General features: G+C 46.0%; 1 protein-coding gene across 5 annotated transcripts in view; it reads right to left on the bottom strand.

Annotated features, from left to right (window-relative positions):
* Window positions 1-25,396, bottom strand: part of mid1 (midline 1) — a 44,959-nt gene extending 19,563 nt beyond the window's left edge. For 2 of the 5 annotated variants that reach the window (XM_063213317.1, XM_063213321.1), the window contains exons 1-2: window positions 2,383-2,631; window positions 12-252 (exon numbers count right to left, since the gene is read on the bottom strand). In XM_063213317.1, coding sequence (XP_063069387.1) covers window positions 12-190 — 179 coding nt within the window. In that variant the 5' untranslated portion in view covers window positions 191-252; window positions 2,383-2,631. Of the gene's footprint in view, window positions 1-11; window positions 253-2,382; window positions 2,632-11,489; window positions 12,188-14,074; window positions 14,356-25,226 lie in introns of those variants that run through there. The other 3 variants (XM_063213320.1, XM_063213319.1, XM_063213318.1) reach the window with 3 other exon arrangements.
* Window positions 25,397-25,993: the final 597 nt, after the last annotated feature.

Raw genomic sequence — 25,993 nt, 5'->3', positions numbered from 1 at the left:
GAATGACATACCGACAGGTGGGACACTGGAAAGCGCTGATGGACTCCACGGACTCGTTGGTCATGCAGTGGGAGACCAGGATGCGGTGGGCACAGTTGAAGCACAGGCTGTGGGCGCAGGGCAGCAGCAGGGGGTCCTCAAAGAGTTCCAGACAGATTGGACAGGTCAGCTCCGACTCCAGGGTTTCCATCTTCACGCGGCGGAACGAGAAAGGGGTGTCGTCAGCGAAATCCAGGGAAGCTGATCAGCTATCTGTGGGAACGGGAGATAATGCAGAATTCACTTTAAGATGTGATGAGTGAGTGGTGCGGAGAGAGAGAGAGAGAGAGAGAGAGAGAGAGAGAGAGAGAGAGAACAAAAGGGGGGGGGGGGGGGGGGTAGGAGGGAGAGAGTTCAAGAGAAGAAACTGATTTAAAAACCCAGTAAGATGTTCAAATTAAATGGGGGCACTGTCAGCATTTACAGGGCACAATTGAATAAGAACATAGTATACAGTAGATATACAAACAAAACCTAAACAAGATACAAGAGGCAATATACTGTACACATAGACACCTTGTTCATTATCAAGTTATGTAGGCCTACAATCCAAACATTGTTCTGACCCATAGAACGTAGATTGTTAAACAAAGGCATCTTCACTGAGACACACAAAAAAGGACTCAACCTTTCAGATGCAGAGTATCGTATCATGAATACACTTACTTTGAAAAAGACAGAACAAGAACACAAAGGCTCTGAAAATGTATTTTCATGTCATGGTGGCTGATATAATTACGCCCCTTTTCAGCTTTGATGATTCTGCCCAGCTTTCCTGTCCCCAAAGCTACTCAGGGGAACAAACTCTAAACAAATCAACCTCCCTATATATTATGCAAGACCTTTCTGAACGCATGCAGCATTGGTTATGCAATGTGTGGAGAGGAAGAGGAAGAGGAAGATACCTTGTCAAAAACAAGGCATTCTGTACACACACACATGTATAGCAGCTTGTTTAGCATGAGTCTGCAAGTCCATAAGGTGGCCATGCCATTACGGTCAGGGCCCATAGGGTGGCCATGCCATACGGTCAGGGCTGTTGACTGCATTGGCCAGGCACGGGACAAAGTCATATGAAAGGGCCCCCCACGCAATACAGTACATACAGTGCAATGAGAACTCAATTCTGGACCCCCTCTCTTCCTGGGCCCAGGACAATATAACCCCCCCTCGGCTGCCCTGCATATGGTTCAGTGAAGCAGAAGGCTTGGTCATGACTGCTCAGTGCAGGATTTCCACGCACTTGCCGTACACTAAGCCTTTGTTAGCGTTGGCCCTGACAGACACCACAGCTGCGAGCAAGAGCGGGGCAGGCGAGGCAAGGCTGTGGCCACTTCTCTTTTCTTTTCACCGGGTTAACTCTACCTTCACTCATTAAGTGTGAAGTGGAGTTAAAGCTCATTATCAGACCAGACAGGCCCAAGCGGTGTCGGGTCGGGTCGGGCCGGGCCGGGCCGGGCGCTCTTTGAAGTGGCAAAAGATGCAGCAATTATGCTGCCCGGCTGGTCGGCCAGTGGGCCAGGGATCGTTAACTGGAGTCCATTCAACAAGGCTGAGCAGCTCGCTACAGTCCACATTTTGGAATACAAGAGCGAATTGTTCCGGGCGGTCCCAGGAGTCTGTCCCAGGCGTTGCACTGTACTGCCGGCATTTTGGGACACTGTGGGTTCAGTGATCTTTTTTTTTTTTTCAACTGATGGGTCAGTTTCTCATCATTGGATATCACAAATGTTGCAACGTGACATTTTATTTCATTGGGAAATAAAATTAAACAGTCATGCATTCCCTGCTGGGACATGCAACTACTTATTGTGCTTTTCAAAACAAACATGTGCCAACATGTGTGCCCTTTTAAAACATTTAAACGAGAGCTCAGAGGGCTCAGTGCAAAACATGTGCTGCATGCAGCAAAGCTGTACTGTACATAGCATAGTTTCGTGTTAAATTCATGGTATCCAGTCCACAGAGTCCTTTCACAAACATAGGACATATTTAATGTCAACATGAGTACCTTTGACAATGAATAATTAATTGTAAAACATGTCTCAACATGTCTGAAAAATAGCCTGGCACAAGACCAAAAAGTTGCATACTTGCAGACTGACATCAAACTCCTCCAAACATAACACCTGCATTTAATATTAGAGGTGATTTACTGACGGGATAGCTATCTCCACATACACTACAGTACATCAGCAGCATGAGAGACGAGAGAAAAGAGCACAGAAGAGCACATGGGGGGGGAAAGCGCTCCATGAGCAGCCCCGTTGAATGCTGGCTGTTCACTAGAAAGCTTTCCCCACTCGCACCACCAACTACAGCACACTTCACACTTTTACCCACCGATGGATTTCGTCCCATTTTGAGCTGCGGCACAGACATTTTGACCGGCGTGGAACTTCTGACCCAAAAAAGCAAAGCGCATTTAGAGGAAAAACACTCCTCTTGCAGCAGCAGGCATGGATATCCAGATGGCATGGCTGTCCATAACCCACTAATCCCACATCCAGTGGCAACACACACAAACACCAGCCCTGAGCACACTGAGCATCTCAGAGAGTAGCAGAGAGTGGGGGAGAGACAGACTGCATGTGTGTGAGAGAGAGAGGGAGAGAGAGAGAGAGAGAGAGAGAGAGAGAGAGAGAGAGAGAGAGAGAGAGAGAGAGAGAGAGAGAGAGAGAGAGAGAGAGAGAGAGAGGGAGAGAGAGAGAGAGAGAGAGAGAGAGAATGAGTGTGAGAGGGGGGGGTGTATGTGTGTGAGAGAGGGAGAGAGGGTGTGTCTGTGTGTGAGAGAGGGAGAGAGAGAGAGAGAGAGAGTGTGTGTGTGTGTATGTGTGTGTGAGAGGGAGAGAGACAGATAGAGAGAGGCAGCAACCACAACAGGAAAAGCTGCCCGACAATTCCAGGAAAGCGCAGCTCCACCTAGGAGAAGTGACCGGCACACGGAGCGGAGCGGGAATACGAAGAGGAGAGGAGCAGAGGGAGGACAGACACAAACGGAGAAAATGAGAGAGAGAGAGAGAGAGAGAGAGAGAGAGAGAGAGAGAGAGAGAGAGAGAGAGAGAGAGAGAGAGAGAGAGAGAGAGGAGGAGGAGGAAGAGGAGGGAGAGAGAGAGAATAAGAGTGACAGAAGGCGCAGGGTAATCCTGAGTGAGGGACAGTACGAGAGATTGAAAGATAGAGAGAGGGGTAGACAAAGAAAAGTCTGTGGGGAAAGGACTGCACAGTAGAGGAGAGGGATAGAAAAAAAGGTGCACAAGACAGGAAAGTCTCTTGGATGAAGTCCTCAGAGGTTATCCAGCTTTCGTGTGGCCTGGTCAGAGTCCTCCCAACATTTCCAACTGGACCTACTGTACGGTATATCTCCCGAATCTCTTCTCTACTGTATCTTCTTCCTGTCTCTCAGAGTTTAACTCTGCCTCACTCTACATGACGTTACGGTTTCTCCACATCCCATCACTCTGGTGCGGTCGCGGGTGCGGGAACTTTCCACAGCTCTATCAGCGGAGATTAAGGAGGAGAATAAGTGATGACACGCAGCGTGGTGCAGAGCGGGACTACCGTCAGAGAGAGACAGCACAGCAGAGAGGCTCGCTCGCTCATGTGGACGTGGAGCAGAGCACACAGCCTGCATCTCTCCACCTGCCTCCACACCACACCACATCATACCACACCACATCAGACCACACCACAACACACCACATCATACCACACCACATCAGACCACACCACAACACAAATTCCTCAGTGTTACCAACCTGTCACTGTGACCCTCTACATAAGTCTGTTGACTTTGCTGACATTTTTTCAGTCATTCATTCATTCATTTTCAGCAATGGCACCAGTTTATACAGCCTGCATCTCTCTATCCCTCCACCTGCCTCCACATCACACCACACCACACCACACCACACCACACCACACCGCACCACATCACACCACATCACACCACATCACACCACATCACACCACCAACACATTACATCACAATGTGCCACATCCATCCAGCCATTCCAGCTATCCAGCCAAAATCCATCACCTCTCAGAGCCAAAACGGGGTATATGTAAGTTCAACTGCTGGACAAAAGTCGCTAAAGGTTCACTTGGACAGCTCCCACTGGATGCATTTTTAACTGTTTGGTTGCCTAACAACATCCAACAACGGTGCCAAAATCTACGTATATCTGCACATAGTCCCACCCATTACTTGTTATGTTTTTGTATTATTATTAATTCTAATCATATTTTTAACTTAACATAAATGTCTGCCCTACTATAGGAACTACAGATGAAAATTTGCCTTGTGGCTATAATCTGGCTCAACTGTATGTTGTGCTCTGTCCATGTCAAATAAACATTAAACTAAGTAAAAAAAAAAAAAAAAAAAAATCTGACACATGGCTCCCCCACCCCTTCTGCACCTCTCTATGCACATTTGTATGTGAGATCAACAGACTGTATGAGTGGTTGCACAATACCATTTCATTTCCTTTCTCCTTTATTTAGCCAGGAGTGTCCCATTGAGACTAATAGGGTTTTTACACCTGGTCCCTTTCAGACATTTAAGTGAACTCAGACCTGTGACTCAGAATTGTCTGTGCATGTGTGAACGCTCTAAAGTGTACCCAGACTAGGGGTGGGCGATATGGCAAAAATGTTGTATCACGATATTTTAACATGAAATCACGATTTCGATTTTTTATCACGATCTTCCATCCAAAAAATAAAAACAACAAAAAACAACTTTCATATACTTGCAATTTGTAATTTGCAGTCAATAAAATGTTAACACACTGATGATACTCTCATAAAGTGTACAATTGGAATACAATAATGTAAAGAATAAAGTTAAGACAACAACACAAGTGAGAAAACATCACTCTGATACTGATAATAAACATCCTCACTGCAAGACGATCTATACGATTTCTACACTTTGGCAGATTTGAGACGATATTTTACTCAATATCGCGATTCACGATATAATATCGTCATATCGCCCACCCCTAACCCAGACCCCTTGGAAGTGAACCGTGTTGAGACCTTCATTGACTTGGTCTCAGTACGGTTCACTTATGAGCTCTGAAGTAACACTTGTGACTAGCTGCAATCTAGAGGAGTGGGTGTGGTCAAAAAGAGGCCTGACACACCATAAAAGCCTAACGGGACCAGAAAGTGCAGCCGGTTCTTTTTGTAATACACTCACAACATGAACAAAAACAGAACAGAACTTACAACAATACATGAAAAACACAGTGGCAGCTAAAAGTTTTGTGGAGCATCTCTAAAAGCACCCAACATCACTCCAACACAACATCCCGTGCTCTCCATTCTTCACTGTAACATTTTGCTCCTAACAGTAGATCATTTGTCACCCGTTAGACCCTGCTGAGAGATAATCATAACACCTGAATGGAGAGCTCATTTGTCACACACTTCCCATCCTCTGATACATTTTGTCATGAGATTGTTTAGGCAGTACCTAGGGCCGGATTAAGATGGCCTGGGGCCCCTAGGCTACCGGTTGCTGTGGGGCCCCACGGAAGGGAAATGTTGAGACAAATTTACATAGATTACGAGGTATGAATTAAGGATAGCATGTCTACTAACTGTATTCAACAGGACAGATTCATTTTCAAGTATTGCATCTTGTCACAATTCTGCAATGTTTCACTTTTGGCCAATCAGGGCCCCCCTGGCAGGTGGGGACCCCTAGACTGCAGCCATATCTAGCCTGTGCATTAATCCGGCCGTGGCAGTACCTCTCATATGGTCCTCATGAGTCGACTTTTTTTTCCAACCCCCCTCAGCTGCAGCTTTTATACATTTTTTGGCTGCTGATTGTTAACATATCTCTCAGCACTCCTTCCCGGCCGAAGGGTGGGAATAGCCCGCTTCGTTGACCCGCAGCTCCATGCCGGGGGCGTTTGGAGGCATGCCTTTGTGAACACTACACCACCACCGGCCAAGGGCTAAGTTAACTAAGGGAACGCAACGCAAGGGGCTGAATGGAATGCAAGCGGCATTCCTGCCCCACGCTCCTTCCAAAGCCGTCCTGCTGGGCTGGAATGTGGGGGCGTCAGTGGATCACAGAGGGCCTGACTGGGCACCGTCTGTGCCACTCAATTAATGCTTTATGGCCCCTAATGGAGGAGCGTGGTGTGCCGGTTTGAGTGGGGTGCTGGGTGGGGTGGGGTGCCGGGTTGGGTACCCACCCCTGGTGCATGCCCCCTACACTACTTACTGTAGCTTCCCACTCACCACCACCTACACCTCACTCACATGCAATCAAGTGCTGAGTAGTAGGCCTAGTAGTAGTAGAAGTAGTAGTATTCGTAGAGTAGTAGTTGGCCTAGTATACTACTAGGCCTACTACTACTCTACGAATACTACTATAGTGGTAGTGGTAGTAGCAAATATATATTCCCTCCCTACGCATGGCCCCTACATTACTTTCTACCTACACCACACTGGCATGCAATCAAGTGGTGAGTAGTAGTAGTAGTAGGAGGAGGAGGAGGAGGAGGAGGAGGAGGAGGAGGAAGAGGAGATGATACGCTATCCTCTGTGTTATTAAGGGAAAGCTTTGCAATGTAGTCACATTGGTATTTTTAATGCCCAACAACAGCAATTTGCTAAATGGTACTCATGGTATTCTCTGATAACATCACGGCTGGGGACAGAGAGTATGCATGGACAATAGTGGAACAAATTGTACATAGGGGCCCAGGGCAAAACTCAGATATGGACCCTCCATACCTGCCATAACTGCCTTCCAAGGTCATAATAGGACCCCCAACACCATTACGGGAGGGCCCTGGGCCCAGGGGCAAATGCCCTTCTTTTGCCCACCCAATAGCGCCGCTCCTGTACATAGACGTTAGCTGGAACCAGCCAGCAGCCTATTTGACTGCTGGTCCATACAGTGACCGCAATGGAAAAAGCTGTAACCTTTAAATGGAATCCAAATAGCCCTGTCAGTACGTATTGACTTGCCAATTTGCTTTTGCCTCTGATGCCTCCAAAACTATAAGCACATAGCAGGAGCCAGAGTGGGAAAAACATGATAGTTGCAAATAACTGTGGATTTCCATAATGGTCCGTAATGTGTCCGATGTCATTTCATGACATGAGACAAAGTGCCCTGACAAACATGTTCAAATACCATATGTGGTTTCTGTTTCACAGATTTTGGATGTCATGCTGAAACTGGAGACTATACACAAACACAAGCAACAAAGAAACAATAGTTCTGTTTTTGGACAAAAAAAGACTTGCAAGCCCCTAGGTTTTCTGAGGTCAGGAGAACATGTCAGTTTGTGTCAGTGGTGCTCGCTTCAGCACTGTCAATAAGCCACATATAGGCCTAACTAAAATCTCTACAGTATATACTACAGAACAGTATGCCCAAGAAATGACCAGCAAACAATACAACCTCAGCAGACAAGCCTTAAAATCTCTCATCTGTGGCACAGCTGAGCACTTAGCCATATCCTGGTCTTGTTTTTTGCTCTCTGCCTCGCTTGTGTGTGTGTGTTTTTTTCCCACTGGTTCCACACATCCATCCTTGTTCTTTGTAATCCACTCACAGAACCATATCTGTGTCCAATCACTCCTCTTTGCCGCCTGCTAAACAACAGCGCTCCATGGGGGCAGGCAGGCCCATTTTCCTCCTAATGTGATTCACAGCTCTGGTGCAAATGATTAGACAGACTTTAATCTCCTAAATCTTCACTCTGGACGGACGTATCAAAGCGATTATCAGTGTGATTATCCTTATTCTGCCCTAGATTTTTTTTGCCGGCTATTAAGGCTGTAACGATATTGTATCGAACCGAGAAATTGTGATACGCAGATACTGTATCGTGATATGCCCTTTCAAAATTCTGTTACCTTTTGGTTCAGAAAACAACCACATGATATAATGTGACAGAACTTCCAAACTTCAAATCAACATCATTATTATTTTCAATAATAATGTATTTGATAGCACAGTTTAGGAGAGACAGGAAATGAGTGGGGAAAGAGACATGGGGAAAGATTGGCAAATGGCCTCAAAGGCAAAGACCGGCCCTTTCGAACCCGGGTCGCAAGCATAGTAACCCAGTGCCCTACCGTTAGGCAAGGCAGGGCCCTTATTTTAAAACTTTGAAAAAAAACCATTAGTAGGCCTAAGTAGGCTAATTAGTAGTTCTTGTAACCTATTCTACCTATAAACGACCATCAAAAAGACAACTTTTTTTTTTAATCATGGAGTGTATCGAACCGTAGGTCAAAAATAGCGATACAAACCGAATCGTGAGTTGAGTGTATCGTCACATCCCTAACGGCTAGGCCTACATTGGCTGATGCCACTCTCAGCATGTGGGCGCTAGTGCTCGGACTGGTATTGAACAATCACAGAGCAAACAAGCTTAAAACAAGTCTGTGCTTCTTTCTGCTCCAGTCAAATTTGCTATTAAAGGCAGGCATGAGAAAGATTTGACCTTCAGTTTCAAGGCTTATCATCACTTAAGTGATCTGAAATGCCTTCATTAAGATTTCCATCTCTTCCAGGCACACCGATAAGCTCCCGCCCAACTGCCTAATATGATCCAGGGCGCAATTAGCATAGAACGAATTTGTAGAGGAAGGAACACGATTATAGCACTGAGTCTGAGGTAAGATGTTAACGCGCTGTCAAGTAAAGCCCACCACGGCAAAGCTGTTTTTTTTCCTTTCTCATGATATGTTTTTCTTTCTCCGCGGTCTTTTGGCAGGAGCGCTGCTTGATACCTGCTGGAGGCAGAGGAATTCCACTCGGTGCAAAAGGCCAGAGATTCTTTGGCAGGCTTGCTGAGAGCACAATCTTGAACAGGACACTTAGACACATTCTTCAGTATCTTCTGGTCAGCAGACCACAGCCTGTTCACATTACTGCGAGGATGGCCATAGTATGGCAGCAATTACAGATATAAACATTGTCTCCCTCAAGTCAATTTATGTCTTTAAGATGGCAGATTTATCGAAACTCAGGGGGATACAAATTACTGAGGAAACTGCAGCTGAAAAAGGGAAACGGCATTGTTTATTTGAGTGTTTTCATCTTTGGACAGGACTCAATGGTAAAAGGAGCCTTTAAGCACATAGCACATAGGTGTGGCTGAGTTTGTAAGTAGGCCTATGATGTTTGTAATGCTTGACTACTCTACTTATAGATAGTCTACTCATTTACAGAGTTGTAGCAGAAGTACTCTTACATGCAGTATGCAATTACAACACTATTAGTATATTATTGCAAAGTTGAAACCATGTAATAGGCTATCATACCACTAGTGTTATAATGACATTTGTAAGATTAGGCCTACTTCTACTTTATACAACTCTTCTCATTTAGGCCCACCCTGCAAGACCAGACACTGGAAAATAAAATGAGAATAAAAATGAAAAAAGGGAACAAGCTCAAAGTGTTCTGCCAGGGGGGAGCACAGAGTAGGCTTGCTGCTCTCCGGGTCATCCCGGTCCCGGGCCTGTCCCGGTCAGTAATCAGAACTCGCCCACTTCCTCCCGTGGTTTGGCAGGTGCTGTCTGCAGGAAAACACTGTTTTCTTTCCATTGCTGTGAACTTCCAAAATTCCTTCCAAAAGCCCTGTCCTTTCCTCAGTCGGTAACCTTCTATTAGACCGTTGCACACTGCAGTGCAGACTGTCCGAGGGCCAGCTTTAAGCAAAGCCCAAAGAAAGGGGAAAGTTCATGTTCTTTTTTAACCAACAGTGTCGTCTCTAACCACAGTGCTATTGTGTAGGTCTGACAGAATAAAGAATATAATCATTTTCGCTCAAGGTTAAATACAGACTACCAAGAGGTAGGCCTACAAACACACAAAAACACAGCCATACAGAAAGTTCATGCAGAATTATTTCCTTTGTGCACTTGTGAAGAATGAAAAGATTAAATGAGAATTGTAAGACCTGGATCACAACATTCCCATCATGTGTGCTTGAAGCCAGTTCAAATGCCAACATTGCCATCTTGTGGTTAGTTGAAAGACTACATTATACATAGCAGAAATTCAAAGTACCAGGAAAGTTGTTTGTTCTCAACAACTTCCCATTAATTCCCTTTTTGTGTTTCCTGGCAGAAAGATGCCTATAGTCTAAGAGGGCGTAGCCAGTGAAAGAGAGAGTGTGTTGTCATTTGCACTCAGAGCTGTAGATATTTCCACAAAGCCTGAGTAAGCTGCCAGAATAAATGACCTCAGGTGCTATGCATGCTGCCACATCTTCACCCCACACACAATGCAATCCAGACCTTACACGCAGCGTCATGACTTTGGTTTCTGTGAAACAACAGGTCCAACCGAAACGACACCCCCAGTGAAACAGTTTGTTTCCCATGGTGACAAGCACAAGATAGTTTGCCCCTGAGGTGATGGAAGGTATTCAAGCAAGGATCACTACATTTAGAACTCTAGTTAATAGATGATCAATTATCTGCATTCGCCATGCTTGCACTCCTCATCACCCAACAAAAGAAAATGCCTCATCGTTTTAAGACACAATTACTCAGGCTAATAAAACTGCCTAAGAGCATTTCATGGTGATAGCTCGGATCATTGAAGCCAACTGGAGGCGAATAAGACTTGCTGCATGTGTGTTTTGCTCCACTATCTCAGCTCAGTAACTAATTCGTCAGACTTGACTAAGACAGCCAACTAAGCCAACTAAGCTCCTACTGGATCAGAGTTCGCAGCCTTCTGTTTGCCCACAGACATCTTGCATGTACAGTACAACACAGTGCTGTAAAACTGACGGAGATAGACAGATCCTGCAGTCAAGCTGTCTGCCTAGTACGAGGATACAGCCTACTCAAACTCAGGATCACATTAATTGAACAGATTATAGTAGCAGTGCAATATATTATACAGTAGAGATTCTCTAAAATGTAGCCAGAAATGACAACACAGGTGGTACTCCACAGGCCTACACATTCTACCAGAAAAAAACACACTTGCTTGGTTGCACACCAAGTAAAAACAAAAAAACAAACATATTTATGTTCAATACTGTTCAATCGATTTAATAACACAAAAATACTAGCCTTTATGCTGTAAGGAATTGCCCACTTGCCCACAGACATGGTAGGACAACTAAGAGCAGAGTTGTATAAAATAGAAGAAGTAGAAGTGTAATTACAACACTGCATGTATGATATTCCAAAGTCGTAACCATGTAACATCATACCACTTGTGTTGTAATTACATCTGTTAGAGCACTTCTACTTCTAGAGTATACTCCTCTTCCACTTCTACTTCTAGAGTATACTCTTCTTCCACTTCTAGTTCTAGAGTATACTCCTCTTCCACTTCTACTTCTAGAGTATACTCTTCTTCCACTTCTAGCTCTGACTAAAAGACTAAAAAGGGTCTTTGTGACAGGTATGTAAGATATAGCAGTGACGTCACCCCTTACCTGCCACATGATTACTTTGCCATAATCCATGAAGAGAGGAGAAGAAGAGTCAGCGTGTCTGGGAGTCACGCCTGAGCCTGCTGTGTGCTGCTGTGCTGTTGATGCCCCAGAGATGAGAACATCGACATGGAAAGTTAAGGGAACAGCTCTCTGACTTTATTTGTTTATCTTCTCTGTGTGCAATTGCGTCTTGTGGCAGTTGTCTGACCCTCCAGCTCTCCTGCTCAGCCAATAAGAGGAGTGCAGGGGGGGGGCCTCTGACCAACCGTCCCTTCTGGCTTCTCAAATAGAATTTGACATTCAGAGCAGTGGGTGGGGCCATTGCAGTGTTAGCCAATCGGCGAGCAGAGGTGGGACATATGAAAGTACTGGTATGTTGGACAAGAGTTGAAAGAATTCCAGGCCCTAAACACATGTGGTGCTATGAATGAAAAAAAATGGAGAGAGCTTGTAATAATTTGAATTTCTGAAAATAACAAGGAGAAAGGGCAATGTGGCATATGAGGAAATATGATGCAAAGTCTGGTCTATGTTCACGGCTAAACGGTTCAGAGGCAGTAGAAAGAAAGTCATTTTCAAAATAAGAATGAATCAGTGCCATACTGCCATTTGAGTGCCATCCACTTCACATTTGTGTTGCTGTCTGCACAACATGCAGAGTCTCAGCTGCTCTCATTCAGTTTAATCAAGGGAGAGAATCAATCAGCGTAGCTGCAGGGAGCCTCTGGAGGGAGGCATAATCCATAACCAAAATGATCATATCTGCACAGATCATCAGTTTTCCTTATTCTGTCTCACTTTCCTGAAGTGCTTCTCTCTCTTTGTAGCTGGCAGCGCAGCTCAGTAATGGAATCACTTTTCTCCCTTCCCTCTCTCTCTCTCTCTCTCTCTCTCTCTCTCTCTCTCTCTCTCTCTCTCTCTCTCTCTCTCTCTCTCTCTCTCTCTCTCAATCATTCAGTTAAAGGCAAATATAAAGTTTTCCAGACGATCAGATAAGGATCTTAACTCTGTATGAATTCCAAATGTGAGTAATTCTATCTCCACAGAATATCTCCTATCATTACTTCGTGGCATTAACAATTGGTATCTTGAGCGGAGTCAGTCAACGTGCCCCCCCCGACTCCATCCGTGCGTGTGCCAGCAGCGTGAAATTATTTTAGCTTTCAGTTTGTGCACTCAACCACACGGAGAATAACATCGCAATAGCTATTTGTGCTTTGCAAAACTTTCTGTTGCTTTGCATAAACACAGGGGAATTTTGTTTGTGGTGGAAATGATAGAGACTACTGTAAGTTTGTGTGTGTCCCTCCTCGGCTCCCCATGGCATCAGTTCCCAATTCCTGCTTATTTCCATGCCGTGGTTGTAAAGAAGAATGCAGTTGGCTTATCCTACTCCAGAAATGACATAGGGATTTTTTGGAAGGATTTAGAATTCAGTACACTGAGAAGAACTGCACTTCTCGTTCCGTAGTCTGAGAGAACTGAGCTATAGCCCACAATTAAATGACAACAAGATAATGTGTGATCCCCTCAGACCAGTCAGTGTAGCCTACCAAGAGTAGAGGTTTCCTGTTGCTGTTAGTCTACTGTATTATTATAGTTTAATGCTTAGGCTCACATGATAATTTCAGTTCACACAAGGAGCTTCACTTGTTCTTTTCCACTGTGCAGTAGGCCACAGCCAAACTTGAATTAACCAACGCCTCCTTAAGTTATATCACAACAAAGTCCACTTCAGTGTAAACAAAGCCACAGCATGAGGCTGATAGGCTGAGACTTTGAGTTGCAGCTCCAACTCAATAATGTGAATTATATGCCCAAGACTGGCCCTGTAATGGGGATTAGGCGGCAAACCACTACACTGGTTAATCGCCTTTTCAACAGCAAACGTGGAGCAAAGAGGCTTCTGGGATTACGGGAGTTTCACTGGCTTCCAGACTCCGGACCACCCTACAACACACTATCCTGAGAGGCTGTGGAGTGCACAGGGCTCAATAGTTACAGTTACAGGTAAAGAAATATGCGTGCAGGTTATGACTCAACTGCATACACGATCAGTCTCAGCATTACTTGGTTTCATTTCTCAGTTTTGTTGGTGAAATAATCACTTCAAATAATCTTTTTATTGCTTTTTTTCACTTGAGTCAGCAACTTTTTAAATATGTTGTCTAAGAAACTAAAAGAAAATAAAAGTCGGCCTACATCACAACTCGTTATACATTGCAAATGCTCGCCTGGCACATGTCAGGAGATTTCTGACAACTCTGCATTCCTTGAATAGCTTTGCCATACAAACAGTTAATAATTAACGACATCAGAAGGAAAGCAACAACGCAAGCAAATAAGGAGAAAGAAGGGGGAAAAAAGTCTCCATCTCTTGTCCTTAGAGGCATGGTAGTAGAGTAACATGCTTGAAATGAAATGCAGGGTGCATCTGCCAACGAGCATTGCCTCCTCCGTTTCCAGCAAAGCCCACAAATATTCCTCTCTCTCTCTCCTGCCTGGAGAGAAACACCACAATGCTCCCCGAGCAAAATACATTAGTGCTAATGACAGAGAAGCATGGCATTTCAGCATCGCCTTACCAGACTGACATCCACCCTCGTGACGTGAGTGACAGACAGCTCAGCACAAAGGCGCCGGAGACTTGAGGGGAAAAGTGCTGAGAGAGCACCAGAATTTCTTCCTCTTCTCTCTGTTTCTGTTTCTGTCTCTCCCTCTCTCACTCTCTCTCTCTCTCTCTCTCTCCTTCTCTTGTTTCTCTTCCCTCCTCTGTGTGTCTGTCCCCCTCTACTAGAATCAGAGTTTCAGCTATAGACCACTGCCTTCTTCCTCCGCTGCCTGCCACCACAGTATCTCTGATATTCTCCTCACAGTTTCACAGACCCGCACTACACTACTCCGTCCTAACTCTAGTCCATTCTGGGGGAGGCAGCTGGAGCGGAGGTGTGGTGGGGGTTTGGGTTTTTGGAGGGTTGGTGTGTGTGTGTGTGTGTGTGTGTGGGGGGGGGTATTGCTTGTTGCTGGTGCTGTCCAAATGGGGGTTTGGGTTTTGGATGGGGGGGTATTGCTTGGTGCCGGTGCTGTCCAAATGGGGGTTTGGGTTTTTGGAGGGGGGGGGGTATTGCGTGGTGCTGGTGCTGTCCAAATGGCTCCAGAAGCGGCAGCAACTTCTCAGGCTCCCCAGCCCGCTCCACTCAGCTCGGCTCCACTCCGCTCGGCTCTGCTCTGTCTCGTTTTGTTGGCCCGGATCATTAGGCCGTCCCTGGGGGAGCCCGGTGAGGTACATAATCCCCCCCTCCACCCTCCGCTCTCCGCCCTCCACCCTCCTGCTCTCCTCCTCTGGTGGGGAACTGTCTGTCTGTCTGTCTCTCAACTCTGCTGGCCAAGACGGAGGGGTGGTTGAGAGGGGGGGATGAGGGGGGTGGCTGCCAAGGAGACACTCCTGATTGGCCATTATGGGATAGGATGCCGGCACTCGGCGGAGCAGCGGAGGGCGGGGGGGGGGTGTTGGGGTGGGGGTTTGTCACCACGGGGGCGCAGAGCCGCAGAACCTGCAGACTGAACTGACCTGCGTCGCTGGCCGCTGTGCACATTAATGTGGTTTCATCATGGCCACTGTCATCTCATTTGCATGGCAGGCATGCCGGACATAGGCTGACCCACACACACAATAGCCGTATTATTCCTTTAATAAGTCAATCAAGCTTGCTGAATGCAGACTCTCTCTCTCTCTCTCTCTCTCTCTCTCTCTCTCTCTCTCTCTCTCTCCCTCTGTCTGTCTCTCTCTCTCCCTCTCTCTCTCTCTCTCTCTCTCTCTCTCTCTCTCTCCATCGACCTGTCTTTCATGAGTGAGGCTCAGTTGTGGAATTACTTTAAGCTTCACAATGTACCCCTCACTCATTTGCTAATTGTATTACCTAGGCTGTGCAACATTGTAAACAATTGCTGTGATTGTGTATTCTTGACATGTTAACCCCAGTGCCGTCTATTCAGATTTCTACAAGAGGGGTTTGAATGAGCTTCACTACAGAGCTGGAGCTCATGCTGAATGTGAGGTGATCTACTGCATACCACTCACTGCCTCATCCACACTACACTAAGTTGGTATTTATTCCGTTGCATATTTATATACAGTAATCATATTTATCAGCTAAGAATGAAAAAGGAACACATCACATCCATTCTTGATTCTTTAGCCTATTTCTTAACAATGTTACTGCTGCTGCACTCATTTGTCTGCAGTATAAGTTGAGAGAGCCTCATTTAGCGAGCCCTAAAGGGAGGATGCCAATGCACCACTGCATCCTCATTTCTGGCACCTACTATGCTTCAAACCACAGCTTTGAGCACATACCATAAGTAGGTACTCTATAAACACAAACTGCTTTATAAGTACAGTATCTGACTGAGTTAGACAATTGTTTTGTGTTGCACCCTTTCCATTGTAGCTGTGCATGGGCAGCAAAGAGATCACCACACAAGGGGCCGCTGACAGCTTTGGCTGGGCCTGGGACAAAGTCATCTGAAAGGGCCCCCCACCCGATACATTCAATGTAATGAGGACCCAATTATGGGGCCCCTCATCTCCTTGGGCCCGGGACAACTGACCCATTTGTCCCCCCTTGTCAGCTTGCCTGACCACACATTTCATGCCTGCTCAGGTCCAGTTGCCATGGCGGTGTGCGAGCGCTTCTGGGCACATCTTGGCATGTGCAACCAGCAGCACTCACTCTAATCTTTTCATGGCCAGCCCAGGGCTTCCAGCCTAGCAGATGAAAGCCAGCTTGTTGTTTCCTGCTCTGCTCGGACACATAGCTGGCCGGCAATTCACACACGCACGTACGCACGCACGCACGCGCGCACGCAGGCACGCACACACACACACACACACACACACACACACACACACACACACACACACACACACACACACACACACACGCACACACACACGCACACACACACACACACACACACACACACACGCACACACACACACACACACACAAGCTTTAGAACCAGTGAAAGGCACTGGAGTCACTGGGGGGTGGGTGAGGGGGGGGGGGGGGGGATAGAGAAAAGCAAGTTGTTTGTCGCGGTGGTGGCATTTTTTCTCAACAAGGCAACAGAAGCAGTGAAGGGCCTGTCAGTTAGCAGAGGCCTAAACAAAGGCCTTAAGTTGACAGGTTGACACGGAGAGGCACGAGAGTTGTCAGGAGGACACTCATCTTGTCAGGCATACTTATCCGACGACCTCCAAGAGAGCAGGCCGCTGCTTCAGTTTAAGTGATGTTAGCTAGTGCAGCCGTTCTCAAACTGGGGGTCGGGGGGAGCCCTATGGGGCTCGTGGAGGTACTGAAGGGGGGTCCGCCTGGACAAAAGGGACTGTTATTTACTTGTATGATTAATAGATGTATTTGCTGTCTGGTGGATTTCTAGCAATTTTGCGGACAAACTATTTTTTTGTCCATTAATATTGCTAGATTTTCCATGAATACAGTAATAATACAGGGGGTCCCTGCTGAAAAAGTTTGGGAACCACTGCTTTAAGTGATGTCAGCTCGTGTGAGTCGAGCTATGTATGTGATCTGTCATTTGTCCTTGTGTTTGTACTCCAGTGCATGTTCATGTTGCCTACGTGAGTAATGTGGTAATTTTCTGAAGTGCACCTCAGGACCAGGTGTGCAAACACATTCACCTGCTGGTTTTGACTGGCAAGATGCCCACTTTCTACAAACTGCAGTTACATACTGCACACACAGACACATGCTCAGGTTTAACATGAAAAAAAAAAAGCCATGAGACAATGCCAGCACTTCCCTTACTGAAAATGTATAATCCCACCCGAAGTGCATAACAATGAATTGGTGTACAACAAGGAGCATCAAACAAATGTTTGACACAAGAGACCAGGCACTCTCTGGCCTATTTAGATATGCCATGTCTAAGTGCTGGCCATTCTGCAAAGGATGCGCTTCGCTGATAACATCTAGCTAAGTAAACGTACCATCTGAAAGTCCACTCTGAAAGCATTTATTTTGCAAACACCCAAGGCTGAGTGGAAACTTTGAATCTGCTCTGCTGGGACACTTGACCTATTCCAAGAAGATATTTCTGAGATGTGTGTGGTTATGGCACTGACTCCAATTCGCCCACATGAAATGCAGCTGGATTCTCGATTCTCGTGTGCAGTTGGAGGGGAAAACTGCGGGTAGAGAAAACAAAAGTTTGGACAGCACTGAAGGCAGCCTGGCAGCAGCATCATGTTTGAGATTTCAGAGAAAATATTTGATGGTGGTGGAACACTAATAATGAATGTGGCTGGCATGTTGGGAAGTTGCATCAGCTTTTTTTGTGGATGGAGGATAATGATGATGTCTTACATCATTTCCATCTCCCTCCAAAAATACCCAAACATTGCATGGTGAGCTTTTGCAGGGCAAGTGATGTAGCAGGCCAGTCAGTGAAAAAACAAACAAAAAAACCCCAAAACAAACCCGCTATTCATCAAATATTCCTTTCAGCTATTGGCTCATGTAGTTTTGAAATAAACCAACAGCATCCGTACATTCTGCTGTTGGCAGTGAAACATATTGAAAAGGGCCTGAGCTTGAGTTCAAGCAGAATGGGTTCTGTCTCTCATGGTCTGTGTGCCCCAGCTCACTCTAAAGTATTACATCCATTGGGTCCAATGGGTCTGTGTGTGCAGGGATGCCAGAAGTGTCTGATAATTCCAGCCCTAAACAATGCTCAAATCCCGCCAAATTTCAACCAAACTGTATAATTTCTATGGCTATAAGTCTACAGGAAAATCCGACCAATGCCCATACAGTATATGACTGTTCGTACCCGCAGACAGCTATCCTAAGCAGCCCAATGGAGCGGGATAACAGCCCAATCTGGCAACACTGTCTGTGTGGCCCCCCTCACTGCAATGCATTACATCCAGTGGGGCTAATGTGATGGGAGCTGCAACCAAGCTGAAGGAATATGGCGTCACCCTCCACTAGTCACAGTATACAGGCCATACCGTAGACAAAGCTTTATACATAATTGATTTGGCATGCGCACAACATCAACTGTGCACTGTGCACTACATCAACACAGATTTGAACAGCATGTACTGCAAGTATTTGCCATTGAACAGAACTATCATTCAGAGCAAAGTGCATGTGCATGTACTTCTCCACATGCTGAACAGTGTATACAACAAGGTCACATACAACTAGTCTAACAAAATAATAGTGCTAAATTATTTCTCCAGCCAGGATAGTGCTGTGTGGTATTTTCTGCATATATTCAGCTGGTGCTGAGAGCAACATCAGGAGAATTAGCGAACACCATTGGGAAGCATAATGCTGTGATACCTCATTAAGATACCTTCAAATGAAGTAAACGCATGCATCATTTTTCTCAGCTTAAACAACCCCCCAAAAACAGCCCCAGCTGTGTCTTTTCACACACACAGAATCCCATTACACATATAACGAAACAAATTAGGTCATAAATCATTTTAGCTGAGCCTGAAACCACAGCTAAAAAAAAGAAGCTACTTACACTAAAGATTCTGGCCCACAGGGATGGATGGAGGTTTGCTCTTGCACAGTACGTAGAAGACAGAGGCTGGCTGCATGGGCTGTTCGTTACACACACACACACACACACACACACTGACACATGTCCCAAAACCCTGGTCCCAAACAAAACCCGGTCACCTACTGTAGCCAGGCAGCATGGTCCATCCCCCTTTCTCCCTAGTCCACGCCCCCCCGGTCCCCCCCCCTGCCCTGCCTCCTCCACCGCCGCGGCGACGTGCCCATGTCAGCGTGAACCCCTCTGGGGAGGCTGCTGCTCTTCCTCTGGGCCATTCCATACCAGAAGCCCACGCTCCACCACCACAGTCACCGTCCCAGAGGCGGCTACCAGGCCCGTCGACAGGGGTGGGAGAAATGGGTTTGTTGTCCCGGGCCCAGGGGGAGAGAGGCAAGGCAATTTTATTTATATAGCGCATTTCATACATACTGTACATGCAATTCAGTGTGCTGTTGAGAGAGAGGGGCCCCAGGATTGGGTCCACATTACATTGTTTGTATTGGGACGGGGGGCCTTATCAGATGACTTTGTCCTGGGCCCAGTCAAGGCTGTTAGCGGCCCTGGCGGCCACACTCGGGGCCCTGACACGCCCCATTCCCCTCGCTCAGAACCCCCCCAAAAAAACAAAGGCACGGCAAATTAGGGAACAAAGACATGAGAGACCTGCAGGGTTGTGTGTGTGTGTGTGTGTGTGTGTGTGTGTGTGTGTGTGTGTGTGTGTGTGTGTGTGTGTGTGTGTGTGTGTGTGTGTGTGTGTGTGCGTGCATGCGTGTGCATGCGTGCGTGCGAGGGAGCTTGAGGGGTGTGTGTGTGTGTGTGCACGTGTGTGTGTGTGAGGGAGAGAGAGAGAGAGAGAGAGAGAGAGAGAGAGAGAGAGAGAGAGAGAGAGAGAGAGAGAGAGAGAGAGTGTGTGTGTGTGGGTGTGTCAGTGTCTGCTGGTGATGGAGGAGGAGGAGGGGGGGGGGGCACGTCCGGGAGGAGGAGGAGGAGGAGGGGGAGGAGGAGGAGGAGGAGGGGGAGGAGGATGAGGTGGAGGAAGAGGATGAGGATGAGGGGGAGGAGGAGGAAGAGGGGGAGGAGGAGGAAGAGGGGAGGAGGAGGATGAGGGGGAGGAGGAGGATGAGGGGGAGGAGGAGTGTCACCTCCGGGAGGCCGCGCTGCTGATGAGGTGTCCCAGATAACCAGGCAGCCGGTGCATCCAGATGGGGTCATATGGAAGGGGGGCTTCCCCACACTGCTGCACCACACGCATACCATGTGTGGCATCCCATCCCATCCCATCCCATCCCATCCCATCCCATCAGTGCCACTGTACTGTACAGGCCCAGAGCCGCTGCCTGCTGCTCTCAGCCCTACCGTACATGCCCAGGGACAGATTCATGCGCAGGCCTACCAGGCCCAGGTACAGGGGCCCAAGAGTCAAAGGGGCCCTCTGAAGCCCATGGCGCTATGTGACCATTCTAATACTGTGCAAAAATCACACTTTTATAAGCCCCCTCACATTTGGGCTAGCATGCCCATGGGGACTCCGGTTCGAGTCCAGGCGGTGTCATTTCCCAGCCCTGCCCCAAATCCCCCTCCTGCTCATTTCCTGTCTCCTCTCAAACTGTCCTGTCACAATAAAAGGCCCAAACAGCCCCCGAAACAAACTTTTTAAAAAATTGCACTTTTAACAACTTTATTTTCACATTTTGTCAACAACAACATACTAGACTCTCACATTTTGCCTCAGACCCTGAATCGTGTTGTACACCATCAACACCCATCGAGGGGGGGGGGGGGGCTTTCATGTTGCCTGGCCCAGGGGCCCATGGAGTCATAATCCGTCCCTGTGCATTGCCCATCCCAGCAGAAGGCCAGCTGATGGGCCGCACCAAGCGCAGGTGCATGGGAGAGACGGAAGAGCTGGCATCTCATCTCATCACATCACAGCCTCAGCTCTAAATCACGACACAGCATGGGATCACGAAACAGCACGAGATATTATATTAAAAAATTACAAGAGTGCAGGCCTACATCAAACTATCGTGGGAGATTGATGCACCGCTTACATTAATGAACTGAGTTCATTATGAGTCTTATATTTACTCTCGGGTTAGAAGTAGGTCAAGCACATGATTGGCATGCTTTCCCCAATTATGACGATGTATGTAGGGCTATTGCCAGCATGTCTCTGCTTCTTGTATGGTGACATCACCATATGATCCAAATCATATGGTCAAATTTCCACAATTTCTCTGCCTTGCCATAATTAGCAAGCCTACAACAGCGCACATTAATGCCGGCCGCGCCACTGTTCGGCAGCGAGGCTCCACTGAGCAGTGACCTGGAAGTCATCTCTCTGCTGTTGGCATAGCGACTGGTGAAGGCTGCCAACACCAGCAGCCATTCATGCCTTGGATGCCAGAGCCCTCCCATCCCCATCGCCGCGGAAACCACAACAACAACTCTGATCAATATTGACTGAGCTAAGAGCTCAAAATGAGAGAGACAAATTTAACTGTTAATGAGCAATGAAAGGTATATAAGTATCAGAAGGGGCAAACAAAAATCCATAGTAGTGAAAGTTACATTTTGATACATCTGAACTGAGTATTTACTGTAGATGGGTGCTTTCCAACTGTCAGAAAACAAGCAGGACAGTATGATTAAAGCTAGGATTGTGGCAGAGCAGGCATTGCAACTATGCTGCCCATTGCAACTATGCTGCCCATTACCACATTTGTATCTTTTCACAAATATTTACAAAGTAATAAACAAAAATGTATGGTCTGACTAAAGTAAGGTTTTTTTCAGCTAAAAAGGTCTAGTACTGGAAAGTCTAAAAGCCAGAAACGGATTCACCTTTTATATATGAAAAGTGTCATTTTCCCCAGTGGTGTAGTCTACTTTTTTATGGTGGGTATACTGTATATTTCAGCATTTTTTGAAGTGGGTATACTGTATAAATCTGTGCTATTCAAAACAATTGATCAATCCATTTTAATTGGTCATACTGAAATCCCTGAAATTTAGAAGTGGGTATACTCCGTATACCCACGTTCTACGTAGACTACACCACTGATTTTCCCATAATGAATACGTAGAAATTGCTGGTGGTAGAAAATACGTAGAATACCGGAAAAAGATTAATACGCATTCTGGAAGAAAACGACAAAATAACTCTACCTTTAAAAAATTCCAAATGATATTTAAACAGCAGCAACATTCCTGTCATTATACACAGAATCAAATAGGAATGGCCAGATTTTGCATGTATCTCATGCAATGGATTGAACTTCACAATCAAGGTCCTTCTCCAAACTCCAATCTCCAAACTCCAAATTCCCTCTGTCCTTATAGTTTTGGCTGAAACAGTAGCCAGGCTGAGAAGATGTATTTATTGATAAGGCCAGTGGGAATGAATGACGTGTGCCAGAGGACAGACTCTCTCTCTCTCTCTTCCTATAGTGTGGAGATGTTATCACCCACTTGCAGTTATGGAGGTAGAGCTTTAAGAGGGATTATCTGTGACCTCCAAGACCTTCACTGTTGGTCTCGAAGACAACTTTAAGGCTTCTCTGGACACATGCACGCACACAAGCACGCAAGCACGCAAGCAAGCACGCACGCACGCACGCACACACATGCACACGCACACGCACTCACACACTAACACACCTGCACACGCACACACGCACACACACTGACTGACTGAGTTTACAAGTCATACTACCATTCAAAAACATTCCAAAGAAAATAATTGCACCAACTAAAAACAAAGTAGGCCTAAGTAATTATTGATTCTACAACAGTTAGGCTTCTTAAGCCTTTCAGGCACAGGACGTCTTTAAATGTTAGATTGCAAGTACTGATTCCCCCATCCCACAACCAGTGACATTTCTGAATTGCTGTGGAATATACTCAAAGGCATCTCTCTTCTGCCTGTTTATGGTAAGAGAGCTGGTCACATTCTTCACATGCTGCTAGTGGAGACATTTTAATTGCTTCCAGCCCGTGATGGATTCGTTGAACACCGTGGGGACATCAGCGTTACACATTAATTAAGCCTCACCCTGTCACAAAAAGTGCATTGCAAGTTAAGCGCAGAATGGAGTCTTGGGAGACAACATAATTATATCCGTGAAAGGGAACAGAAATGGTCTGCCAAATGTACTGTATGTGTCTGCATCTGCAGTACGCCACATATGCTCAACAGCCCTCAAACAACTTCCCCAGATGAATTCAGAAGCTGCTTCTATTTTGCATACCATTCATGTCGCCCTGCTCTGACAGCAGTGACAAGCACATGTGGCAGGTGATGATAGTGTCATACATCACATTACATCTTTGTCAACTTAAAACATTTAAAACATGTTAATCTCTATCACATACACGTACTATGTCTTTTGTCAGAAATGGGATACAATGCGTCCCAGGCTGGTGGTATTTGATAAATCCTAATCAGAGAACCTATTGTAGCTAATACAGGTAGGCTACTTAGCATGGAATCTCAAATGTATGCTAACAGAACCACATTATCTTTCCCAGCCAGAACCATGATAGCAAACCCTAAAAATATATTTACGTTTTCTGCTACTTCAAGTTCAGATGCAAGGTGTACTTCTGAGCTAAAAGTCAAGTGCAACCACTGTAGTCAGCCAAGCTCAAGCCCAAGATGAAATCCAGATAAACCATAAGTATACTGCAGGAATAAATCATTCATGGCCAATATGCATTCAAGCTTTTTACCAAGCTGTACCAGCTCTCATGTCAAATCTAGACAATGGATGGACGTCTAGTTTTCTGTTGTAGGTCAGGCATCTGTTTCAAAGAAGGCAGAAACACAAACAGGGCTGGACAGGGGGAGAAATAGGGCCTGGGCACTTTTGACTTAAAGGGGCCCCTCATAATTAGCGGCGCAGAACTGACTCACCGGTGGGCCCCGCACCCTTGTGGGCCCCTATTTTCAGAAATGTACAAAAAAATAGAATACAAAAACATTTCTGAAAATTGGAGCCCACGAGGGTGCAGGGCCCACCGGGAAATGCACGGTATGCCAGATGGTCAGTTCAGCCCTGAACACAAAGCACAATGGCTCTCTCCTCATACATGCATGGTTACTGTCCAGAGAATGCCAGGACTAGTCACATTCACTGACATTGCTTTCTTTCTGTTGCAGTCTAAACACATGTGATGGCTGCCATGTCATCTGTAATCTATGACGTTCAGAGTTACCACAAACAAACGTAAGCAGAGGAAACATGTTAACCCTTTATAGGGCACAAAAATTTCATCTCCCGAGTGAAAAAAAAGTTTGACAGGCTCCAGGCCACTACTGATTGGTCAAATGTCAGGATTTCACTATCTGCTTGAAAGCCTGATTTCCCCTGATTGATTTGATATAACCCATTTGGTTGTAAACCCTTGTAGAGAGGCATGGCAGGGGCCTTTGTGATAGGTGTGCAAGGAATCGTAAGTGATCAAATACGTATAGTCACTTGCCCTACAGGGCCAAACTGCTGGTCCTTCCTATGCTACGCCTCGCTAAGCTATTAGTAGACTGTTTGCTCATGCAAGAAACAACTTGCCCCAAAGCTGTTTGTGATTTATTCCTCCCAAGTGCACGTCCTCTTCTTTCACTCCTTTCTTTCAGTGAAGGAGCTAAGAGTCTGCACTTTTGGCTGTACATCACTCATTCTGCTATTTGCCACCCATGCAGGCTGTGACCGGTACTCTTTTCGAAGTTGCGAATCCATAAGACTCTCATTATTGCAAGAGCCTGGAACAGTTTTCACATTTTACGTGTATGTATCCACTTGGAGGCATGTCAGTAAATAGACCCCGGCTTACAAATTGATGTAAGATTGTTTTTCTCATACTGATCTCATTGTCCATGTTCCCACTTGGTCTTGCATGATTGTATTATTTAGTAACCTAAATATGAAAAAAAGACTTTAAACAGAAACCATCCCAGCCTCGTTTTGCCACAGAATAAAATCAACACACATACCAGTGAATCATTACATTAAATGAGTCAGAGCCAGTGAATGAGTGAAACATTACTTTCACAATCTGAAGGAATTAAGTTAGAAAAGGATGTTGTCGACTCATTAGTTGAGAGCAAGATGACTTGAGCGTAAAGTAAGTGGCATGTCTTACCTGCTTCCCCATGGTGCCTCAGTGTATTGTAGTGTGCGGCCTCCTCACACTGGGCTAGTGTCACTGCAGCCTGTCACTCAGGCTCTCCGTCCGTCCGTCCGTCACTCTGTCTGTCTGTCTGTCTGTCTGTCTGTCTGTCTGTCAGTCTGTCTGTCTGTCTGTATTTGGGTGTATGATGTGTGGAGAATCTCCTCCTGAATCCGCAGTACAGCTCTCCCTACCTCTCTCCCTCTCCCCAGTTCTCTGCCTAAGCTGGGTGTGTTCGCGCATACCTCTCTGGCGAGTCGACATGCACATCTGCCCTACAGGTTTCCACAGGAGCAAGGAGTGTCAAGGCTCTGATTTAACCCTGAACATGCTGGCTTGACAGACACCTTTTCATAGCATTTGGTTTTCATTTGGGTAAGCATATGGCAGCGTATACAGTACACTCACATTTTGCCTCGAGTTGAGTTAATTGTATTATTTTATTTTTACATTTTTATTTTTTACATCTGAGTGTATTATCTTTGTCAACATAAGCAGATATGGCAGCATATGTACACTCACATTTTGCCTTGAGTTGAGTTAATTGTATTTATTTTTTATTTTTACATCTTTATTTTTACATCTGAGTGTATTATCTTTGTCAACATGGACTTGGGAGAATAATCAAAAGCAGAGAGGACGTGACTGGTTTATTCTTTTTTTTGGATTGTTTTGTCATAGCAATACACCAGCAATATCAATGTATTAACAGAGGTGTTACAGGGCGGGCAATGCATGAC

This window comes from Engraulis encrasicolus, chromosome 13 (genome assembly GCF_034702125.1).
Source record: "Engraulis encrasicolus isolate BLACKSEA-1 chromosome 13, IST_EnEncr_1.0, whole genome shotgun sequence".
Classification (NCBI taxonomy): Eukaryota; Metazoa; Chordata; class Actinopteri; order Clupeiformes; family Engraulidae; genus Engraulis; species Engraulis encrasicolus.
This window is presented reverse-complemented; position numbering and strand designations above follow the sequence as displayed.